Source organism: Empidonax traillii, unplaced genomic scaffold, assembly GCF_003031625.1.
Source record: "Empidonax traillii isolate 1590-97213 ecotype Southwest subspecies unplaced genomic scaffold, ASM303162v1 scaffold756:size664756, whole genome shotgun sequence".
NCBI classification, from domain to species: domain Eukaryota; kingdom Metazoa; phylum Chordata; class Aves; order Passeriformes; family Tyrannidae; genus Empidonax; species Empidonax traillii.
In genome coordinates, this window is record NW_020955949.1 from 634,636 (window position 1) to 658,426 (window position 23,791).

Consider the following 23,791-nt stretch of genomic DNA (forward strand, 5'->3'; position numbering starts at 1 on the left):
TTATACTCTTGACCAGAGAAGCCTTCTCAGTGTCAAATCCAATATATTTGTTGGAACAGATTCAGCTCTGATGAGATCCAACAACCAAAATTTTGTCACTAAACATACAATCAGTTCTAGTAACACAATAAAAACCAGTCTGAAATCAGACCTCAGCCGTTCTGCTCACATCCTTACTGCCTCACTGTTTTTCCATTAACAGATTAAGCCCCTTGTATTTCATTGGTGAAACGAGGGAAAAATTAATTCTATTCCATATTGTCTCCTGCTGTTCCTTCTCCAAAGTCTTCAACATATTTAAACATAAATCCCTGGAAGTTCTAGCTTAAGCAAAGGAAGAGTTGAATCAGGATTCTATAATAATAATTCCCTATAACCCCTGTCCATTCTAAGTCTGTCTCACAGAAGAAACCAAGACATTTACTATCTACAGAGTACAAGAAAAAAAAAGTGCAACAAATATTTTTTGAGTTTTATTAACTTTAACAAAAACAGCAAATTAAAGGGTGGTCAGTTTTTGGAGAGGACTTAGATACACATTTAAATGCGAACTGCAAATATATAACCAATTATGTACAACTGTGTCGGTCATCAACAGAACACTAATCAATGTAATCCAAATCTTCCGGGATTCCAAAACCTTTATCAATTCTGCTCGCTTCAAATCCAAATTTGCGTTTGGCCCAGGACTTTATTGAAAAGATGTTATCTGTGAACAAAATGAAAAACATTCAGCTTTGAATATTTAGGAAAGCATGAATTATAGTCTTGGTTCCAACAAAATCCTTACATTTAAAATATCTCCTGTGTGTCTGAAAAAGGTACATAGTGGGGAATATCATTTCTAAGTAGATTTAGAAAAGAAAACAGAAGGTTTTTGTTAATAACATAATTTTACTCAGTTCTAAGTGAAATATTTCCTCTTTCTTGGTTGTTTGTTTTATCTTTTCTTGCTCCTCTCTTATAAGGAGACTGAAAGATACAATTACAGTGTAAACCTGCTATAGTGATGAGGTAAGTGTGAATATGCATAGTGAGTATTTTATAGGTCCTTCTTCAACTAGACACCTACTGACTGTCTACAACTGCAAAAATTAAATTTTAATCAGCTAAAAAGTCCTTTCCAGTCCCATGTGTTTGTTCAGACACTGTAGATTTTCTGAAAGTTAAATAAAAGACATTCAGGAAGCTTTATTTTGATCAGCACTTCTCTTTTAGGATGATATTATTATTTTAACATATACATTTTCTTCAATTTAACATAATTTTTCACTGCAGTTTTGACTGAAACTTATGAAGTCATTTCTAAAACCCATTATGTCATTCCTAACACCCACAAACTGCAGCATTCCTTAAGAGAGGAACTGTTCTCTGCCTGCACACCTTAGAAATATTTCCTTTTCTTTAACCATCACACCTTTGGTTTTAGAACTGTCTCTCCGAAAGAAAAATATGCTACAGCATATAACCTAGTTGTCTGATTAAATAGCAAAGTACTTTCTACAGGCGGAGGCATAGCTCCTTCAACTCACTCAAGGCCTTGAGAACAACAGCCTGTCATCAACAGCAGACAGCCCTGACAACAGAATTCCCAGAAGTTATTTTCAAATCCATAATTTTATTTGCCCATATGCAGTAAACAACCCAGTGCAAATGAAGATATAATAATAGTCAAAAGACTAAGAAAATTATATCCTGCTGCACTTGTCATAACCAATGATAGCGGGCAGTCCATCAGTAGATCAATTCTAAACAAAAAAATTACAAACAATATTCTAAATAATTTAAAAAAAATAAGGACATACAAATGGCTTGCTCTGCAAAATGGAAATTTGATATAGCAAAGCTAAGCAACAACAGAAAACTGAGTTAAACTTCCATATGAATGTTATCACAGTAATCTTCCTCAAAACTGTGCAGCATTTCTCCTGCATGTCAAAGCTGATGAATTAGTTTGAGAAATATCTAGTTTATATTAGCACCCATCACATGGTAGCAGCAATAAGGTTCCACAACGCATTCTTCAGAAACAGATAAACATTCAGAATAGAATTAAACTTTCTGAATATCTGGGCACCACCATTGCCAGTCTCTATTGTATTTCCTGATCATAAGAGATTTTAACTCGACCAAGGAAATGAGTTGCAGGTTTTAACATAGTGTGCAAGACAGCACCAGAAGGACAAATCTATTACGTCATATGAAGTACATTCAGTAACCAAAACTCAGAAAATGTAGTTTTTATTTTGAATCATAATAGTTTATAAGCAAAATAAATTTCTGCATTTTTTTAAAGTGAGGACTATCCAACATAAAGTCCTAATCAAATTTAAAATTCTTAACAATGAGTAGGTCTTTTACTGAAATTGCTCTAGTGTGAAGTTATGTCACTGCAATACACACCGGTCCATCTATTGGCTGCCTCCTTGGCCACTTTGTTTGTTTGGCCTGAAACAGAGAAAAACATCAACACCGATAAAAGCACACATCACAGTAAAATCATCCCATAGTTTCAAGACACAGAGATTAAATTTGCAGTGATGTCATTTTTAGGGAACCACACAATACAGGAAAGTTATTCCACTGCTTTCAAACACTTCTTTTGTTTTACAGTTTCAAGGCTTCAGTGAGCACAAAGCTAGGTTAAAGAAAAACAGGATCAAGGAACATAAGAGATACCATATGAACAACTGTGAGTTTTAAAAGTGTATTTTAAAATAAAATAATCCTACTTTTGTTTGCGTGAGGTCTTAATTGTCTGCAGCAAGACTGGAACTAGATATGTGGCCTGAAGATACTTGAGGCAATGGAGATGGAAAATATTTCATAATCCCCTCTATACATAAGTAATCCATAGCATGGGTATGCATGACTCCATATACATAAGGAAAATGACAAGGCATCAGTCTATCACATTAATCCAAAAGTTGATAATACAGCTCTGGAAAGTCTCCCAGGCTTTAAGAACCCCCTCAACAAAGACAGAATAATGTTTCTGGTTATTAAATTTGTCTTACCTTCCTTACCACCCCTCTAGAACTAAATACATAATAGTAATTTACTATTACTACCAGTAGCTTTTGTATAGCTTCCATGAAGCAAAACGATCAAGAAAAATTCCTCCTAGATCAACTTGCTCCCATTAAAATAGGTACTGAATCAAATCAAGCAGGTTGGTTTGTAACGTGGGAATTTATCAGAATCATTATGGTTCTCACACCTACACATAATTTAGTTATTCCCAGTTAAGTCTTGTTAGTACTAGCACAAAAATACTCATTTGAATGGTCAGCATGAAATTTGTCTCCAGGGGGTGCTTAGAAGTGAATATATGATCAGGTATTTATTGTTATATAAATTATACTTCAAGCAAAATTAAATTACTCAAAGATCACCTGCTAGCACACAGGAAGGTAAGCGTTCATTATTCTAACCTTAATACTTCCGTAACTGACGTGAAAAATGTTTAAACTGGAGTAATATGACATTTCAAAATCAGTGTAATTTCTAAAATGGTCTACAATTAGAAAATTTGGGCACAGCATGAAGAAAAGCAAAAAAGATGGGCAAAAAACAGAATAGATGAGAAGATGGCATTTCCGCTTGCCTGCATGCACCAGGAATTCAAGTTGTTCCTAGCTTGAGAGAGATATTCCTTTTTTCCTTTGTTGACTGGTAATTGCCACCTCCACCTGTTCAGTTCCATGACTGGCAGTACTGACAACATATTTGCAGCTAATGGCATTTGGAACAGTACTTAACCTAACCCTACTTAGATCAAGTCTGCAGAGTAAGACTCTCACTGGTCAAGATTTAAAACATGTTAGTTGTGATACTTCTCCCAGCATTTTTCTGAAATTCTACAGTAAAAGTCGAAAGCGGTATTTGACTCCAAGTAATGAAGTTTGAAACGAAGAGGGCAGAGCCTTTAGCTATCTCAAGGCAAGATGTAATCCTTTGGGATCAGGCTTAACCTTGCCTACAATTCTACTGCATGATTTTGTGTGCCTGCTGTAACCAGCATCATGCCTGAAAGAAAAACGAGACAGGCTTTGGTAGTTATGGACCTACATCATCTGAATACACAGCCACATCTACACCACCGCCAGCACCTTCCAGAGGCCTCCGACTCCATCACAAGAACTGATAGAAATGAAGAAAGCTGCAGCTTGACAACTTTTATAGTTGCTTGTTGGGACTTTCACTGGTTCCATCATCTGTATGTGTACAGGCATGGAGAATGAGGGAAAGGAGAAGTAGTAAAGCAGACACCCCCCAAACACACCTACTTTATATATGGGTGTAACTAACTCAAAGTCATGCTACCTCTGATTGCCTATTCCCCAGCTCCAGAGGATCACACAAGCATTGGACTTCTGGTTTTTAGACTGCACTGAAAAAAGAAAGTTCAAGATCTAAAGACAGCAACAGCATGGGAACTTAAAAATGTATACTCTAAAGAAGAATCAAGACACCAACTCTGTGAACTGTAAAAAGGAGAAACGCAGACACAGCATTAAGGGAAACTGGTTAATTGCCAAAACCACTGCTACCACTGGGTCCTAAATTTGGCTGGAGTCCTACTGATCCTCCTGCTGACCAGAGCTGCTCTAACTGAACTTGATTTTTGGCAGCTACTAATTAGTGCTCCTATACTGAAGCTGCACAAAACAATGAAAGGCCAAACGTGCAGTAGAGGTGAGCAATACAGGAAGCAACGTTTTCCAGATGCTTCCAGATGTTCTCCTTACCATTAAGCTCTAGTTACACTCTACCTAAACATCTGCACATAGGCTGACAATATATACAATTGCTGTCTGGAAACAACAAAACAATCCATTTGTTTTGAACATTACATATTTATTTCACCTACTTGTATGACAACGCATCAATAGACTTTCCCCACTCCCAAGTCTGCAGGATACAAGTCATTTATTTCGCTGAGGCACTGTATCTGTATCTTCTGCTGAAGAATTTCAGACATACTGGACATTTTCTAAGAAAGAAAAAGGAAGCTTGCATTTTCTCTCCAAAACTGAACAAAAGCAACCGCTGTGTGTACAGCAATGCAAGGCCCAGGAGCAGCGTGATTTGCAATGCTAGTCTGTTATGTTAGCAAAACACACCTGGAAATTTGCCCTAAACAGTGAAAGGTTAAAGGTCAGAGAGTTAATTCTGACCAATCCTCGTGGAAGTCTCTTCTTCCCTCAACCCAGGTATTTCTGGAGAACTGCAGGGAACTCAGAGAGCCCAGATTCTGGGAGCTGAACCATTATCCTAAGCAACTGTGATTGTCCTTATCACAGGCAGAATTCCCTTGTATTCCCACAGAAGAAAGCAATGGTAGGGAAAAGGAAGGTCCAGGGGGAGGGTATTTTGGAGCAGGCCAGGAGACAGAGCTGACAAAAGGGCAGATGGACAGCTGTTGGAGGTGCACTAAGGAGCCTTCTAAAATACATGAACTGCACCTGGTCAGGAGTGAAGGCCAGCAGCACAAAACATTAACACAGCAACGTTTCTGAACAAATCCGAACTGGCAATATATACTGACTCAAATCTTAGCATGGAAAGGTCACAATGTTTCTGATCAGGCTCAGGAAGCCCCACAGTCATTCACAGCATACTGCAGAACTACAGCTTCTCTTCTCCCTTTCTTCTTTCCTTATTCTCCCAGATTCTCTCCCTTTTTTTCGTGGAACGAGAAGGTGGTAGGAATTAAAAGTCCTATTTGCATTCCAAAAATGAATGGCCAAAAAGCTGTAGAAGTCTCAAGTATTTCCACAGGAGGGGAAAACCACTACATGCCTCCTTGACACAGTATATATAGTAAGTTAGCTATGAGACTTTGGATACTTTCATGGGTGAAAAACAATTATGATAGCAACAACCACAACCATCTCCTTACAAACACATTCCAAATCCACTTTCAGGTTCTTCCTAAAAGGCTTTTTAAGTCCTGCACGTATCATTACAGAAATATTAAGGACTCAGTCACAGAACAGAATTCAGCTCTAAAGGCAACATAAAGCCCCAAGAGCTATAGTAAAAAAAAAAAATAGTTTCAACAGCCAAACCAGCTCACAACCACATATAATCTTGGAAATGCACAAAAACCTGTAGCGTTCTTTGATCTCCTAGATCCTACTCTGGCATTTTCAGGATAGCTTTAAGCATTGTTGTAGGTAATGTTTTTCAATATAAAAAAACCTTCAAGGTCCAGGAACCCCTATTTCCATAGAATAACAAAATCTAATTGTATTTATAAAGGTAGCACACCTGAGTGCCAGTTTGGACCTACCACAACTAATGCCACAAGAAAATTGTAGGGATTTCCTCAGTTGAAAGGCACACAGCTGCAGAGGGAAGCAGCACTTTATCAAGGAGACAGTCACCCATCAGCCTGTGGGACTGTTAGCAGACACATACAAAATACAGCTGCAGCCTTCAGCATGTGGGTGAGGGAGTAATTTAACACTGTGAATCACAATTCTTCTGCATGAAATGCAGAGAACAGCTGCAACTGTTCTCAGGGACCAGTGAGGATTATTAGCCCAGAGGTTCTCAATCCCTCTCATGAAACTGGTCAGGGTAAATTAATTGCATTAGGTGCATTTGAATTCCTGCAATAATACTGCATTCACTTAGACTGAATTTGAAGATGAAAAACGTCAACTAACACAAGAAGCGTACATGAACTTGAATGTCCCATGATTCTGATTGTCTGCTGCCTTCTGCAGAGAGTTATGTATTCTCCTGCACACAGGCTGCCCTCACTTTTCCAGAAACATTACCTTGTTATCATCACACTGGAACAGATTTGTGTTTCCCCACCTCTCCTGGAGCAGCTTCACTATAATATCATAGTGTGACCCATAGTTTTCAAAATTTTTCCCACTAGTGAAAATATCTCATGCAAATAAAGGGCCCATCTCTAAAGGCCAGGATAGAAGATGACCATAGAAATTATACACCTGTCATCCACGGAAAGTACAAAATACAATTGCCTAGTAAGTCCTCCTGACATGCCCATTCACAACTGACTGGCCAGAGACTGATCAAGAGACTGCAGCTTGCCACTGGAGAGTATGGCAATTATTTGATGAAGTGTCTTCTCAGAAGTCCACATTTGAGTATCCTCAAGAATAGGTAGTCTGTGACACTGTCAACAGGGTGAACTGCAATGCAGCAAGAAGAGCTTCAGAAGAATGTTTTGTAATCATGTATTAGGCAGAGACACCTCCAGAATACTGGAAACCTTTACCTTCCCCCATGCTTCCCAAAAAGGTGTTTCCTGTTATAAGCAGAATAAAGAGCTGCTGTGCAGGAAAGTGATAGCACATCAGAATTCTGTCAACTCCTTTGAATCCAAAATAACACATCATTCTTCCCCCACACTCCAGTATCCCACACAACACTTTCCCCCCTAATATTAATCAACAAGTCACAATGCTTCAGGATTCATGACTACATTCAAGTCAACGCATAAATACGATCTTTCATTCAAATGACATCACAAATTCAATGCAACTATTTATACTGACTTCTTTTAGACTCTGAATAAAGTTTCAGAACTACAAGAAAAAGCACTGGAGATTCTGAATGCTACCTACTGATCTACAACTATTTTGAAGCATAGAACACAATATAAGCTCTCTGTGATAGAAAACTACTCAAGAAATTTTGATATACAAATGAATTAAATTAGCACTTCTGCTGCAACATCTGTGTGTGTGTATATACATATATATACACACTAATATGTTTACTTGAAAATAAACCTGAGCAAATACATACCATAGTGCCAGTCTGTAGTGCTTGTCTGTATGGTGAGACACAGCAGTGCACAGCAAAGCTACTACATACAGAGTTGATCCACATTGCTGGGAACACTTTTTAAAGGGTCTGCAATCTTTGTCAGTGTGTTTGAAAAAAGTGTCAAGTCTCATCAGCAAAAACTCCTTCTGTCCCATATGAAAAGGTCACACTGTCAAATTTCATCAGGATGTACACAAAGTCTCCTTGAAAAACGTCGAACAGAATTTGTCAGAATTGCTACCAAAAAATTCCTCTATGCAAAAGACATGCTCTTGCACTTAAATTTACTATATTCATGTAGCTACCCTTTCAGAAGACCACTTCCCTTTCAAATATTGTACCTGAAAACCCACACTGAAATCTTAGTGGCATAACTAAAATATATCTATTCTTATCCAAAGAGCAGAGGGAAGCAGTATGCTTACAAAACAGAAACAAGCACACTAACTTGATTCAGGGCTGATGCAGGGCTCCCTAACATCACTTGTTTTTTTTCAGTGGACAACTCCTCCCTCCCCACTTCATTCACTAATAAACTCCATGTGTTCAGCACAGCTAAAGGAACTTCACAGAATCACAGAATATGCCAAGTTGGAAGGGACCCACAAGGATCATTAAGTCCAATCTTTAGCCCTGCCCAGGACCATCCCCAAGAATCACACCATGTGCCTGAGAATATCATCCAAATGCTTCTTGAACTCTGTCAGGCTTGGGGCTGTGACCACTTCCCTGGGGAGCCTGTTCCAGTGCCCAATCACTCTCTGGATCTTTTTCTAATATCCAGCCTAAACTTCTGCTGACACAACTTCAAGCCATTCCCTCGGGTCCTGTCACTGGTCACCACAGAGATCAGTGCCTTCCCCTTTGCTTCCCCTCACAAGTAAGTTGTAGACTGCAATGAGGTCTCCCCTCAGTCACCTCTTCTCCAGGCTGAACAGACCAAGTGACCTCAGCCGCTCCTCATACAGTTTCTCCTCAAGGCCCTTCACCATCTTTGTTGCCCTCCTTTGGACACTCTACAATAGCTCTTGTAGTATCTGTCTTATATCATGGTGCCCAAAACTGCACACAATATTCAAGGCAAGGCCACACCAGTGCAGAGCAGAGCGGGATAATCCCCTCCCTCAACTGCCTGGCGATGTTTTGCCTGATGCCCCCCAGGACACGATCGGCCCTCTTGGCTGCCAAGGCACAATGAATCATATTCAACTTGCCATCAATTCGCAAATTTCTGTGCTGCTGAACTGCATTTTACAAGGAGGCCCATCCAGAGTACCATGGGTTTTGTCAATCTGCTGCATGCCTCACGTGTCACAGAAGTTACAGACAAGAGTCTGGAAGGGATCGCAGGAGATCCTCCAGTCTCTGTACCCAAAACTCAATGCATTCTCAACCTTATCTATGCAGTTTCTGAGGTATCTGTAGCCAATTTTTAAGGCTGCCAGTATTAGAGCTTTTACAACCTTCCCAGACACTGTGTTTGATTCTGTGCATTAATTGTGTGTTTGATTATTGCTACCACTAGTTTTTCACTTAATTTTTCTCCCTCTGCAATTTAAGGCTATTACTTATTGCCAATTTCTCCATGAACCTGACTAACAAGCTATTCCTTTCCTTTTTCTGAAGGAGATGCAGATATGCAAAAACCACTAGGAGCAACCTTCTTCTGAGCTCTATTTTTGTAAATGTTTTTTTCCTCTTAGAATGTGATTGCTCAATGTCTGGTTTTTTTTGCTCCACTCTGAACACTGAGTTATAAAAATATATGAATACTCTGAAATAAATTAGGTAGGATATCCAGGTTGGATACCTAACACTGACAGTGTTACTGCTAAAGCCACACTAATGCCAGCTTGAACAGGAAGATTATTTCATCCATCTCTGTGTTGGTTATACTTCTGCATCTTAATATGGTGACTTGACTTCACAGGTTGACTAAGAATTTTTGTTGTGTAAACTACTATAATCCTAATATTTTTTTTCACCCCCCCTTAAGCAACTGCTCCAGATCATTTGTGTACCACAATATCCTTGAATGCATGTACACCCTTGCACTCACCATTAGTGCATTTTATTCAGTGTTTTTTAGACTATCTTTGCAATTTGCCGTGCTCATTTTGAAAGCCCACTCTGTCCTTTGTCTGCGCAGTCCCTCCTAGTTTCATCTGCAAATATAACAAAAGCATGTCTTCTCTTGTATTATCCAGCTCATTAATGCAAATACTGAGCAAATGCAAGACATGACAGACCATATTATAGAGCTTCATCAATTCTACCTCCCTTTCTGATACTGAATTGCTAACAAATTATAAAGTAGTTTGAGAATTCACACTACTACTGTTTCATCAGGACTGTATTTCCCTAGTTTCCTTACCGCAGTTTCATGCTAAACTGAGTCAAAACACCAAACTTCTCCTAATCTACAAAGGTCACCTATAGTGGTAGAGAAAAAAACCTCTGTGTTCTTCTTGATGTTCCCAAATTGGCTCTCCATTCTGGATTTTTTCCTGATATCCTGCTCTTTTCAGTGAAACTAGCTCATAATATATTAAAGTGAGAGGGAAGAAAAACCATTAGAAATACTCTCAAATACACCATCAGCGACAGGATGTCTTGTACTTATACAACCTGCTCTGCAAAAACTCTGCAGTTAAATAGCACTGAAAAAGGGATCTATATTAGGAATATACCGTGATAATATACAGTCTTAATCTAGATAAACCCATAATGAAAGCATAACATACATGAAAACATAAAATATGGAAGATATCTAAAGATATAAGGCTGCCAATACATTTTTATTAAAGAAGGCCAGGGAAGACCTCACGTAGCACTGAAGACAACGAACTAAAATCCACAATAGCTTTCCTGACCTAATTCTGCATGTGGATGTCATGAAAAGATAAAAACCAGTATGTTCCTTTGAATGTCACTATCATAACTTTATCAAAACAGTCCAAATGAATGCTACCATACACAACTAACCTCGCTGGTCTAACACTGGGAGACAGAAGCAAAATACTCACTCCACAAAAGCCTTTTTCATATATATGTTTCATATATAAATGATCTATTGATTAGTTCCATTTGATGCTTTCCTCAGGGCTTTAAAACGTGGCCAAAATGGATTGCTACTGATTCATTTCTGAATCAAGGAGTATCATAAATGTAGTCATAAGCAGCCATTTTTCACAGCACAAATTTAATCAAGTGTCAACCATTCCTAAGCAGCACAACAGCTTTTGCCATAAGGATTTACTGGCTCAGCCAATAAAACTATTCCCACATATTTCACCCATAACCCTCTCACTCTACATATTTTTTCTGTCATCTCAATATAAACAAATAAGAAACAAAATAAACAGGAAGAACAAAAACAAGCCTTGTGAGTGCATTCATTTGATTTCAAGAAAGGATAACTTGCCAGAGTAGCAAATTTACTTAAGCATGGTGTTACATATGTTACCTACCGATTTGATCTTCCAAGTGGCTCTTTTCTGAGTGTCCAAGTAAAGCCCCAGTGACAAAACACAAGCTATTTTAAAATTAGGTTTTTTGTGGGTTTTTTTGGTTGTTTTTTTTTTTTTTTGCTTAACCAGCTAAAAAGCAAGTTGGCTTAAGTTGACTCTCTCTAAGAAAAATAGTCTTGCTAGAATGTGCTTGAGGTATAAAAACACAAGTATGCCTGTGTCTAAACACTTAAGGGCAGTTTTTCCTTGCAGAATAACCTCTTATCTGGAGTCCAAACACAGAGATATTCTCTGAAATGCAGAGAATAAGGGCCTTTTGCTGAAAGCCAAATGCCCCTTCTGAACTTAAGCTTCCCAGTTGCAGCTAAAAGTCCCACATTTCACTTTAAGCTTTGTGCCTTAGGGTATATATGTACAGGTACATCTTAAGCTGCCCAGTTTTTCCTGGTCACCCTTCACTCATCATTCTTCATGGCTGTTTTATTCCCTGTTTTTACAAGCGCCAGAAGCTGCTCACCCATTTACCTACTCCTGTTCCTCCCTCATTCAGTTTTTCCCAGATCCATTTTCTGACAGTTTAACTCATTGCAGAGCTCACAAAGATGTCCTTTGAAAACTTGTCACCTGAGGTGCTCCTAGTTGGTCAGAGGATCCCTGGTTGCTCTTCAGGGCAACTACCACAAAACAGGCAATTCTGTGAGGTGCAAGACAAATTACACATGTAAGAAAGCCTTCTGAAGGCAGCAAAAGACTCCATCAGACAGACCTGTTGGGTGGAAAGAGAGATCTCAAAGACCTCAGGAGATTCCATCATGAAAGAAGGGTATCTATACCATCTGTTCCTACTTTGAGCTGACAACTTGCTTTTATCACTGGTCAACTGCAGCACAGAAATGATGGGCCAAGGTGAGAACTCTTTAACCTACTTTTTGTCAGGGAAGGTCATTAAACCACCACATTATGGCCTCTGGTAATCACAGACAGATTATGCTTTGCAAGTGTTTGCTCTTTCAAAGGACCAGCATCTTCAATAACTGAAGTGCAAACAAGCTTCCCTTGACTTTCAAGATAAAAAAAAAAAATTGGAAGGGCTGAAGATAAAGGAGCACATATACTGCTTAACCTTGCAATTCCACCTCGCTTGCTATGATTACCAAAGGAGCTTGGAGTATCAGTGACCCAAGTACACATTTGTAATTCCACTCATCACTTTTACTTAACAGTTAAAATGTTACTATATAACTATGTTTACAAGGAAGTACATTTATTATTCCTAATTCTTCCTAGAAATTAAGTCATGTTTAATTTTAGTAAAGCATTTTGATTTACCTTTCAATGTACCTTTTGAAAATGTAATTTAATTTGCCAACCTTCCAACTGAATGACAAACCATTCTAAAAACAGGATATGGAGCACGGAAAACAAAGTCAAAATTCTTAGCCTGACGCAATTAGTTGAGTAAATGTGTTCTTTCATTATTGCTGCATATCTATATATATTCTGCTACTCCATGATGAAGTAGGAAAAAGGGGTGGGCATATGGGCTGTGTGGTTTTGTTTTTATTAGTAGCACTGAGTCCACAAGTTACATACTGGAACATACATCGTCTGTTTCCTGTCATATCCTCATTCAGATCCTCAGGAGATGAATACACTAAATATACAATACCCTGAAAGATGAGACTAAGTGAAAAAATGGTGCCTGCTTTTAAAACTATTATTTTTCTATATACTTTTAAGAAAGTATCTGGTTCACTCCAAAGAAAGATCAGTTTAACCCTCTAAGGCTAACATAAGTGTGAATGAAGACACTAGTCTAACTTCAGCAGAATGATTAATTTCTAATTGCAGATCTTTGTTAATAGATGCATAAACTGTAAAAAGCACAGCTTGTCTCTCAGATGCCAGGTGCATATTTCATGGTCAGTAGCTAGGAAAACATCCTCTTAATTGCAAACTGATCATACTGGATTCTAGAGGTGATTAAAAAAAACATTTTGTCTATAGCTTCATCTGTACCCCACTGATCTTGGTGGCACCTAGACCAGGCTTATAATTATTTGTAGGCATTCACTTTTCCAAGTGAATCACTACATTTTTAAAAACAGATGCTTGATAGTTCAATAACTGATAGTGCTGACAAGACTTTTTAGTTCAAGTAATACCTTTTCTGAACAATCATCTTTGTCACAAAATATAAAACGAAATCCATTAAACCCTTTTATAAAACCCTTTGATAAACCCTTTATCAGCGTTTTCATGACTTTTGAGCAAAACTGGTGCAACTCATTTTCAAGCCTCTCCACAAGCCAGGATAGTCTAATCTTCATTTAATTTCTTCACTAGTGTTTCCTTTCTGGGAACGGGGCCTACTCGCAATGTTAATAAGAAACCCCCAAAAGAATGTAGAACTTGGTATTGAGTTTTTGTAACATGAAGTACGCCTGCAAACATAACAAAGTTTTTAATTTATTTGAGCATAAGAGAAGAGAATAGGGGAGTGTATAAAAAAAAATCCCTCCCCCCCCAAAAAACCCACAAAAAAACAACTCTCAAACTGTGCACCCCACAAAATCGAGTAGGTAAATCAACATTAACTTTTCAGCATTCAGCCTTCAGATATTAAGATGAATGAAGAAACTGAACTATTCTCTCATACTGTCTGTATATCCTGATATAACCCTTCAGAACAGTTTGTCATGCTGAAATTTTCAGTGTTTAGAAACATCAGAATTAGAAATTTTTGAAGCATCTACAATGAAAAAAGACACTTTCAAGTACACACTGCATATAACATTTCCATGGTATTTAGTAAAGTCTGGATGTTATCCCAGAACTTATTTTCGCATATCCATTAGTTTTAGAAAATAATCTAACACTGAACTGGACCAGTAGTGATGCCTCTGAGATCACACATTCAGAGAGTCAAAAGGATATTTGTGGTTTCAAATCATGTCCATTTGAATCACTTGCCTCTCTTGCTACAGGATAAAAATAAACAAAGAGAGCCAAAGTAAAAAGGTTGACACCAAAACTGCCACATGTGTTGTATCTGGTAGTTTGCTAATTTTTGAGAATACAGCTTGTCTAGACATGTTAAGAACATTGTTTTAAAGGTAAAAGCCTAGACATAAAAATTATCAGCTACTGGACCTTCTAAAAACATGCTAAATTAAAGAGGAATTCTGACAGGCAACATCTAAGATAAGCCCCATAAATATCAGCAGTCATACCACATGGCAGTCACTAATTCCAGTCAGTATGTAACTATTTCTGAGACAGATGTCCTATGCAAAGGCACACAGTAACCAAATCACAGCTATTGTGGAAAAAAAAATAGCTAAGACATAACAATTTTTTAATAAAACTTAAGTCAACATTTACAGTGAAAGAACAAGAAATTGGAAATTCTAGAAATATTTATTTTACAGTGAACATTGAAAATGTTTAGCTGTGTCCAGTTACAAGCTGACCAACTCAGAGTAAAGTCGCCATCATTTATACAGTTAGGTCGTCAGACAAACTCTTCTATAAAATCAATTATGAGAAAAATGTTATTGGCTCCCTAACATCTCTCTCTGGCAGGAAGAATTAAACTTACGCAGCAGGTTAATCTCTATGTTCCATGCAGTTTTTTCTGCTGACTTTATAAAAATCTGGAGAACTTATGAACTACTGTAAGTTTGCATTCTCGATGCCTTTGTCCTCTACCACAGCCTTCAGAGAATCTAGCAGCATCACACGTATCCAACTGCACAAATGCATGCTACGCCACATGAGCTTTTCTGCTGGAGGAATCTCTCTACAACGGTTGCTTTCCCATGAGAATATCTTCCACCCTACATAAACAGGCCTCGAAGCTGAGAAACAAGGGTTCCATCCTGCACTATCTGAAGCAGGATTACAAGTTTAATAGATAAGTATAAAATGCCACTATTTTATTTTTCTTTTTTTTTTTACTTCCAATGACTCTTGTCAGTTTTACAGCCTTTAATGTTGAGAAATAATTTATTACTCATTCCTAACTCACACAAGATGTCTTAAAGAACATTTCCAAGTGACAAAGACAAACTTCACCCACTGAATTGCAGAGGTCATTAGAAAAAAACCTCATATATTTTGCTATTCTATTTTTAAAATACTCCACCCGTAAAATGGAATTATCCAAATATATCTACAAGACCAGACTATTACGTAGCTTCTTCTAGTGGTCTGGCCCTACCTCTTGTTTCTTTTGCTATTTACTCTAGTTAGTTGTTATATACAAATACTGAAAGTCTGTGTTCAAATGCTGTAAACTTGGGTAGGCATTAAGAGTTTATACTTCAATGTACTTCTAACATAAAAGCCAAGGAAACTAAGCCAAACCATATAGCAAAACATTTGTAACTGATATGAAAAGAAGAAGCAGTGAAGTCAGCAAAAAACAGAGTCAGTATTTTAGTATTCCAATCTGCCCCCTTGTGAATATGCATTATAGTATATTTAGTTACACGGTCAAACTTGACTTTCCCACCACAAGATTCAGGAAGCAAGACAGATGTTCTGTTTTTAGCTGAGTCTTCAGATATTTGCTATGAATCATCCAAACTTTGTTTTGACCCTGAAAATAATATGTGTGTGTGTGTGTTTTATGTAAGGCTTACCGCTGTGCAATAGGTTTGTTTGCGCAATACTCCTTTGAGGGAACGAGCAACTAAAAAGACATAGGAAAGCATTCACCAACTTTCAAGGCCACTGAAAACACATGACAATTCAATACAGCCCTAAAATACCACAAGAACCACCAAAGCAGCTCTATGATACAGGATGAGAAATTAATAGAGTGAAATTTTATACCAGACATCAGAAAGATTTCCTCAGAGGTTGAAGTCACTAAGCAAGAAGAGGGAAAACCCAAATGGAGAAAACAACAACTGCCCACTACAAAACACATTCTATTGAACAATCCAACTCTTTTTAAGATGCAATTTTATAACACAACAGCCATCTCTAATTTCTGACTCTAAAATAAGGTATCTTAGAGTTAGAAATCTGCTCAGGTGATCTAACTGAAAATAATCACAATTATCTAAATTGCACAGAAGTAGAAAATTATATCCCTTGCAGTTCAAAATTACTTGAAATCTGTGAATGAGTAACTTTTATTATAAGGTTTTTCTGCGAAGCAGCAGCCATTACTTTTATGTCTAGCTGAATGCCTTCCACTGTTGGAGATTCTTTATTGCCTTCTTACACTAAAAACCGTAACTTCCTGCAGCCTGTTTTGCCTCTGCACTTTTCTGCACTCTGAAAGAAGAGAAATACCCCCCAACCCTTTTTTCCCTCCCTTCCCACTTTCCCTTAAAGCCTGTAAAATTCCATCCAGCTTTGATATAGACTTTAACTCCCCCAAATTGACGTGGCCATTTTTTCACTCATACGTTGCCAGCACCAATGTGCACTACCAGTTCAGTAATAACTGACAAAACATATAACGCAGCAGAAACAAATTTTAAATTTAAGGGTCAAGGACAAATTAATTTTGAAACACTACTGCATATTCCCCCCCCCGCCCCAGCAACAGCCCTAACCTCACCAACTCCCTTAATTGCTCATGCCTCCATCACAGAAGTTCACATGGACGTTCCACACACTTTAACAAAAAAAACCCCAACAAACAAACAGAAGACAAGAACATAAGTTAAGTAAATCGGTATTACATTTCTTTCTGCTTCCCTCTTTCCAGGATATTAGTCTCCCCGTTGCCAACTAATGCAGTTGCCCTAGCATTCAAGCTGTGATTTGCCCCCTTGTGCCTGATATTCAGGAACATGCTCACTGTGACTGGTTCAAGAAAGGAGGCTCTTCAAATCATTAAGTGCAATTCTTACTGTAAGGGTACCTCAGCAGTTAAAATACCTGACACTACACATCCCTCTGCTGTCAGTATCTGCCTAACCTTGTTCATTTTTACAGCTGGAATCAGCTGGAATGTGTCTTGTCCTCAGGAGAGCAGGCAGCGAGGGATTTACAGCACAGTAACTAACCTCAGGTCTCAAGTTTGCTTATTCCCTGGCATACTGTTACATCCTTGGGGAGAGATAACACAGCTGACAAAAAATGTCACAGCCCCTCAAAATAAATAGTATCTGTCCAGATTTGGTGTGTGCTGCCAACTCTGTTTATGTTCCTGGCTTCCTCTCAGAACATTTCTAAAGCTGTGGACTTTGTTAGAAGAATAAGGAAAGAGGAAGATTCAGCCACATATCTGTTCAGAAAAAGGACTGCGCCTGTTTCTCGTCACTCTGTAGCAGCATGTTGGCATTACAGCAATAGGCAGTGGTGCTCGGGTAGCAACGTAAGAGCCTAATAAATAAAACATGAGGGTTGCAGTGGAGAAAATTCAACAAAATTTCATGCATGCTTTTCATTTTTCATGCTAAGGATCAGAATATTAAGTACATTTCAGTGCCCAATTTTGTATTAAGTATTAAAGTCACTCATCATTCCTTGTATTCCATTAGAATTAGAAACTCCAATCAAAGCCCAGCATGTCAGAGACAGTACAGTCAGTACTGTAAAGTGTGATACCATACTTTTGTATGCGACAATTAAGCGTCTCTAATGAAATGCTTATGTTCTAAATAGATAAGAAAAAGTAAGTATCTGTTTTGCCAGCATGGAACTGAAGGTAAGTGGGAACCAGAGACTACTCCTCCTACACACATTCTAGGGTTCAGCACAAGTTATAGAATTAATATGGTTCTAGAAAGAATGATCCTGATATTAATCCGAAAGCATCAGAATATTTTAATTATGGGATTGTTTGTTAACTGCAGAGTAAATATCAATAAAGCCCCTCATATATAATAGAACATGAAAAGAAATGGGGTGTGTATCTGTTTTGTATTGCTCAGCTTTAAAAAGAAAAGCAGTTAGTTTTTTATTAACCTCTGTATGCCAGATTTTAAGCTAAAGAAATGCAGACCTTTTCACACCAAAGATCACTTTAAAAAATATACCACTTACGCATTTCTTCAACGACATCTGGATCACATTCTCTGTATTTGTCTATTTCTGCCTTTAGCTGCTCTTTTTTCTGTCGAAGGGCAGTAAGTTCTTCCATTAGAGCTGCACGTTCTGCCTGAGGATTCAAAGTATGTTGGGAGATACAAAAAAATTGCAAACATTAAAAGCAGTAATTATCACACAGAACATTTTTCAGAAAAACAATACATAAATTTAAAAGCTGCTTTCAGTCAATGAACCACCTGAGCATTTTATTTTATTACACAAGATTCTCAGTGACACTCAAGTGATATCAAGTACAAACTGGAAGGAAAAAAAACTAAGGCCAAAATGGATAAACAAAAGGACAATTTTCTACAACCTTTGAGCTCAGTGAGGTTTGACAAACTTCAAAGAGATCTCTCAAGAGATCTCTCAATTATTTGGCTTAAAGGTTAAACAAGTGCTAGTCTTGTAATTAAAGACGGCATTACAGGAAAACCTACCATCCACCCTTCCACAAACTGCTATGCTGTGTATGAACACTCTCTGAATTTATTGTTCTTATTTGCCCACACCACTTGAGAGCAACGGTCTCAAAAATAAGCTCAGATATTTATGACACAGTAGTCTGTTGGGAGTGTACACAATATCAACCTCAGAGTTTCTATCGATCAGTAAGAATCTGCAGACACTGACTCAACATGAGCTCTCCCACAGCCAACTCAGCACATACTTCTAATTCAGTCTGTAGTTACAGACAAACGCTGTACTGACTGATACTCTAATAACTCATGCCAGGGCACTGGGTAACCTAAAAGAACCAGATAGCATGAGTTTGTAAACCATCAGGTCTTCTACCAGTGGAAATCTCCATGGCAGCCCAAAAGTGTGATGTGTTTGTGGGGGTGAGGTTTTGTTTAGGTTTTGTTGGGGGTTTTTCCCCCCAATATTCCATATTCACAGTGCTTTTGCCAACAGTCTGGGTTCAGCATGTTCTGAAAATGCAAAATGAATGGAAAACAAAAGTTTCCAGACGCTGAGGTATGGAGTTTTAAGATGCTCAGAGACCTACACTGTGATAGATTTTTCAGGACTTCTTCCTCATGTATAATAAGGAACCAAAATATTGGAAACATCAGCTGGAACAGGATTTCCAGAACCAATAGTTTTCTGTAGGGCAGAACACATGCTGGAGCAGACCAAATCCGGAACAGTTCATTTGGAAAGATGACAAGCACAACTGTGTGAGAAACCCACCCATGATTCCCTGACTACATCCATTGTGAGTGAGAGGTCAGGATGTGTAAAGATTCACCATTAAAGATACTGGCAAAAATCAAGTTTTAATTAAATTTGTGAAGTGCGACTTCAACAGAGATTGATGGCAAGGTTCACTCTATTAGTTACTAGGTAAAAGAAGCATACATAGGAAAAACTTAGATTGTTTCTATAAAACAGTTTGAATTCAACTATTTGGCACTTCACTACAAAATTCAACTCCTCCTGAAAGCTTCTGGCTGTCCCTCTTTTATGCATTTATTTACTGAACTTTAGACAGAGCATCTCAGTGCAAATCTGCAACACAGAACACCATATCAAGTACTTCTAACTAATATGTTGCCTCACACATATAGTAAACATAAAGCCTAAATGTTATTTTGTAGTGCCAACAGCTTCAGTGTGCAAAGAGCACCGGGCCTACATGGCTGCTCAGAACAGTAACGTAGCAATCTAAATAACATTTAAGTTTTAAAAAAACAACTCCAACATCTAAATTTGTCATTACTAGACTTGGCAGTTCAGCAACCATTGGTACTTTGGTACATACTTCCGGATAGTTCAAGTTTTAAGATATTTTTAAGTCTGAAAGTACCTGGAAGGACTACACTAGCATTTACAAGAAGTGCATACTGGTAGGTCTATTTCCTTGTTCCTTCCCCTCAAAGCAACTTACAGTATCTTCACGTCCAATTTTTGATTTCTCAATGCTTTTTTGTAAAGCCTCTTTCTTCTGACTGCTTTCAGCAAACTGGTAAAGGAAACACAGAACAAAATCAACCCTTTTGAGTAATGTATATTAAATATATCTATAAAATCTGTATACATATTAATATATTTAAATTGCAGGTGCATATACCCTTTTAAGATACATATATTTATAAACTTATGTAATAAAAATAAACAGAAAATAAACACAAAAGCACCCAAGTGTAAGTCCGAGGCTCTGAATCACAGTGAAGAATTACAGGAAGCAACCCAAAGTCTAAGAAATTTTTGCTATGGTGGTGCATAATCTTGCATGTTCAGCATGGGACAAAATCCTATTTCACACCATAATCTGGCATCTGTGTGCAAAGGACTCCATATTATGGAGGCCTTGGATTAGATGATTTCCTTTGGTCCTTTTCCATCTCTCCCTATTCAGTGGAAGCAGTGACAAAGGCTGTAGCAGGTCCACCTGCTCAGCAGCTGACACTGGTGTTCCCTAAGTCTGGCATGCCACTGGCATGGCCCCAATCCCTTTTACATGCTGGTGAGCAGAAGCCTCAGTAGCTCAAAGGCCTGTAAAGCAATGGCCCCCTTTTACTGTGCTCCCTCACACTCCCAGACCACACAGAGTTCTCTTCCTTCACGCTTGAGGCAGAGGAATCTCACAGAAGTCACATCTCACACGGCTGGTGTGAATACTTCCATTTTCCTGTTATTCCAGGACAATTAAATTTGGAAAGAGAGATCTCTCTCCATTAACCTGCCACCCATCTTGAACCAGGCCCTACCAATTCAGCTGGCAGTTTTCCAGAGATATTTTGAAAACTTTTTTTAGCTGAGGAGGACATATGACTTGCCCCTCAGGGACACACATACACAGCATCGGACAAAGTCCCTTGAAATATTAAATAAGATGAATGAGAATTTAAAAACCAACCAAACTAATACAATGTAGTTTGAAAACCAGTTACTGCATTTGAAACCAACACAAGAGGGGGGGAAAAAAAAAAAGGAGAAACAATAGCGCTTTTTAAGTACTTCTTGGTTTAGTTTCAAGATGCTCCGAACATCAGTCAGGTAGAACATTAGTGTATCAGACTAATTGTGAAAACGCCAAAGATGGCTGTCAGAGCCCAAGTTTTATTCTGGCCTACCCCAAAATCCCTCACACGAAGCCTCCACTTCTACGGTCCCTTTCTTATAGAGGAACCCACTGAGTGGAAAAGCATTCCTAGACATTTCTTGCAATCCCTAGCCTTGATAATTTAACTGTATCATTTCTATCATGCAGCTGAAACACCAAGGCCCCATTCATGCAAGCAAACTGAATGGTTTTGGAGCTATAGTCACTTCTCAATTTCTATTGAAATTAATGTTCGGTTCATATTTTCAGAAATATGTATTAGAAGTAAATGCATAACAAATATCAGGCAGAGCTTATTGCCAAGTCTTGGAGATCAGCCAGAACAGAAAAGCCAGAAAAGAAACTCCATCCTGGTGGTCCAGATAGATTAGGACCCAGCCCAACTGCAGCTCACTGGGTTTAGTGGTTCCTTTTGTCGTTCGATTTTTAAAAATAACTACTCTTTTTGTGTTCATGCATGTGTGAGCATACATACAAACAAGAAGGTCTCCTTTCTAAAAGGAAGTTTTAGTTTTTCTTCGATTTATGGAGTTGTTTAGTTCCTGCTCTCAGTGCAAGTAACCACAGAGGCAGTGTAGGTTTCAGTGTGTGGCTTGAAGTACACCAACGTCTTAATTTTGGTGGATAACTAAATAGTACTCCTGCTGGGCTTTCCACAAAATTCTTAAAAAATTAGGTGTGTTAGTCCCCATATTATGCCATACTTAACAGAGGGATATAAACAGTTCAGAAGAGGACAAGTACTCAGATGCAGTTTGCAGTTCACAGAGCCCATGGAAGACAAACACCAGAGCCCACATCATTTGGCACCTCTGAACAAAGAATTTTTCTGGAACAAAACTGGCAGAGGAGATAGAGAAGCCAAGGAGCTTATCTAAGCCCTTATACTGCAAGTGCAAAGAAGCAGCTAACACTCTGCAAGAGAGGTCATAAAGGTGGCATTTTCCCCGTTTTATTCATACTTACGAAGTTCTTACAAAATTTTTCTGCATTCCCTAAAATGGATGCATAGAAGGAGCTCTCAGGGCACTGCAAATCATAAAAGCTGGTTTCCAGCTTGGAAGCACGTTTCACAGTATGGCATCTTATTGGTTTCTTGATCCTCTATACTCTACATCATCTAATTATGAAACAGATACTAATGACAAACAAAAGATGAGGATAAGGAAAGGAATAGCCGAAGGAGGCAAGATATTGAAGAAAAGCTAACAGAGAACAAGGATGCAAAGGGTAGGAACAGATGGCCAGGGTCTGTGCAAGGAATCTATGATGAAGAGAGAAGCAGAAAGGCTTGGATACAGAGGTGGTAACACAGCAGAAAATAATTGTAATAAGAGAAGGAAAGACAACAAGGATAAAGGAATCAGAGGAAGGATGTATACAGATCATACAATACTTAACTGAAAGGTAAGGGCAAATGGCAGGTGACAGGTTATATGGCAATAAAAGAAAAAGTAGAATTTGCAAGTGTTGTGTGTGTATGTTATGATAGCAGAGGATCACATCTGGACAAATACGGTAACTTACTTTCCCACTCACCAGTTGTAGAAAAGCCCAACTGCAAAGAATAATAGCAGCAGATGGAATATTTCAATCCTTGGAGTAACCTTGGGACATTTTTCAAGGGAACTAGCAAACAATTTCTCAAGGGACATTAACTACTCAGAGAAATGTGAATCCTGCCAACAGTAGTGAGACTGATGCAGTGAAAAAGATATTGTCTCTCCTCTATGTCTCTTGAAAGAGATGTCTGGTCTGACACATGATCAACTTTCTGCCACAAGTGTAACTGACCAGGTATGGAAAAGAAGTACAGAAAGTTCCATGTCTCCAGTCTATCTGACTACTCTGAATCAGCATATGATTAAGCAAGATGCAAGAAAGTGGCAAAAATATCATTTAGGCGAAAACTGTTCAATGAAGGAGGGGAGACTAAATAATTAAGAATTAAGTAGTTAAAAAGATTCTTCATAAGAGCATTTTCAGTGTTTTCAAAACACAGTGGAAGCCTGCAAGAAGACAGTTTAATGAAGAAAGTTACATCTATAAAACAGCAGAGCTGGGGAACAGTTTCTTTAATTTTACAGACCAGTGTGGTCAATTAACTGACCACTGGCCTACCTCAGACATTAATTCAATTCAAAGTCCCCAAAGGGACAATTTTTCCTACTCTGCAAAGGCCTCACAATGTTTAGCCATACATTTGTGCAGCAGTTTGTGTGTGCAAAGTGCTATGTGCTGATGATAACCATCAGTTCCATCACAGGCCTTGGGGTCTGGTTTGTATCAAAGGATACAGATCAGACGTACACACATAATTTATAATATAGTATGAACACATTAATACCAGGGTTCCACTTCAGCAAGTCAGTGCTGTACA

General features: G+C 38.3%; 1 protein-coding gene across 1 annotated transcript; it reads right to left on the bottom strand.

Annotated features, from left to right (window-relative positions):
- Positions 1–468: 468 nt before the first annotated feature.
- On the bottom strand, positions 469–20,307 carry LOC114066324 (meiotic nuclear division protein 1 homolog; the record flags this gene model as incomplete). The annotated part of the gene is made up of 4 exons (XM_027900930.1): positions 469–709; positions 2,404–2,448; positions 18,297–18,411; positions 20,233–20,307. Coding segments are annotated over 4 exons (342 nt in total), but the record flags the coding sequence as incomplete, so codon positions are not given.
- Between the last annotated feature and the right edge of the window lie 3,484 nt (positions 20,308–23,791).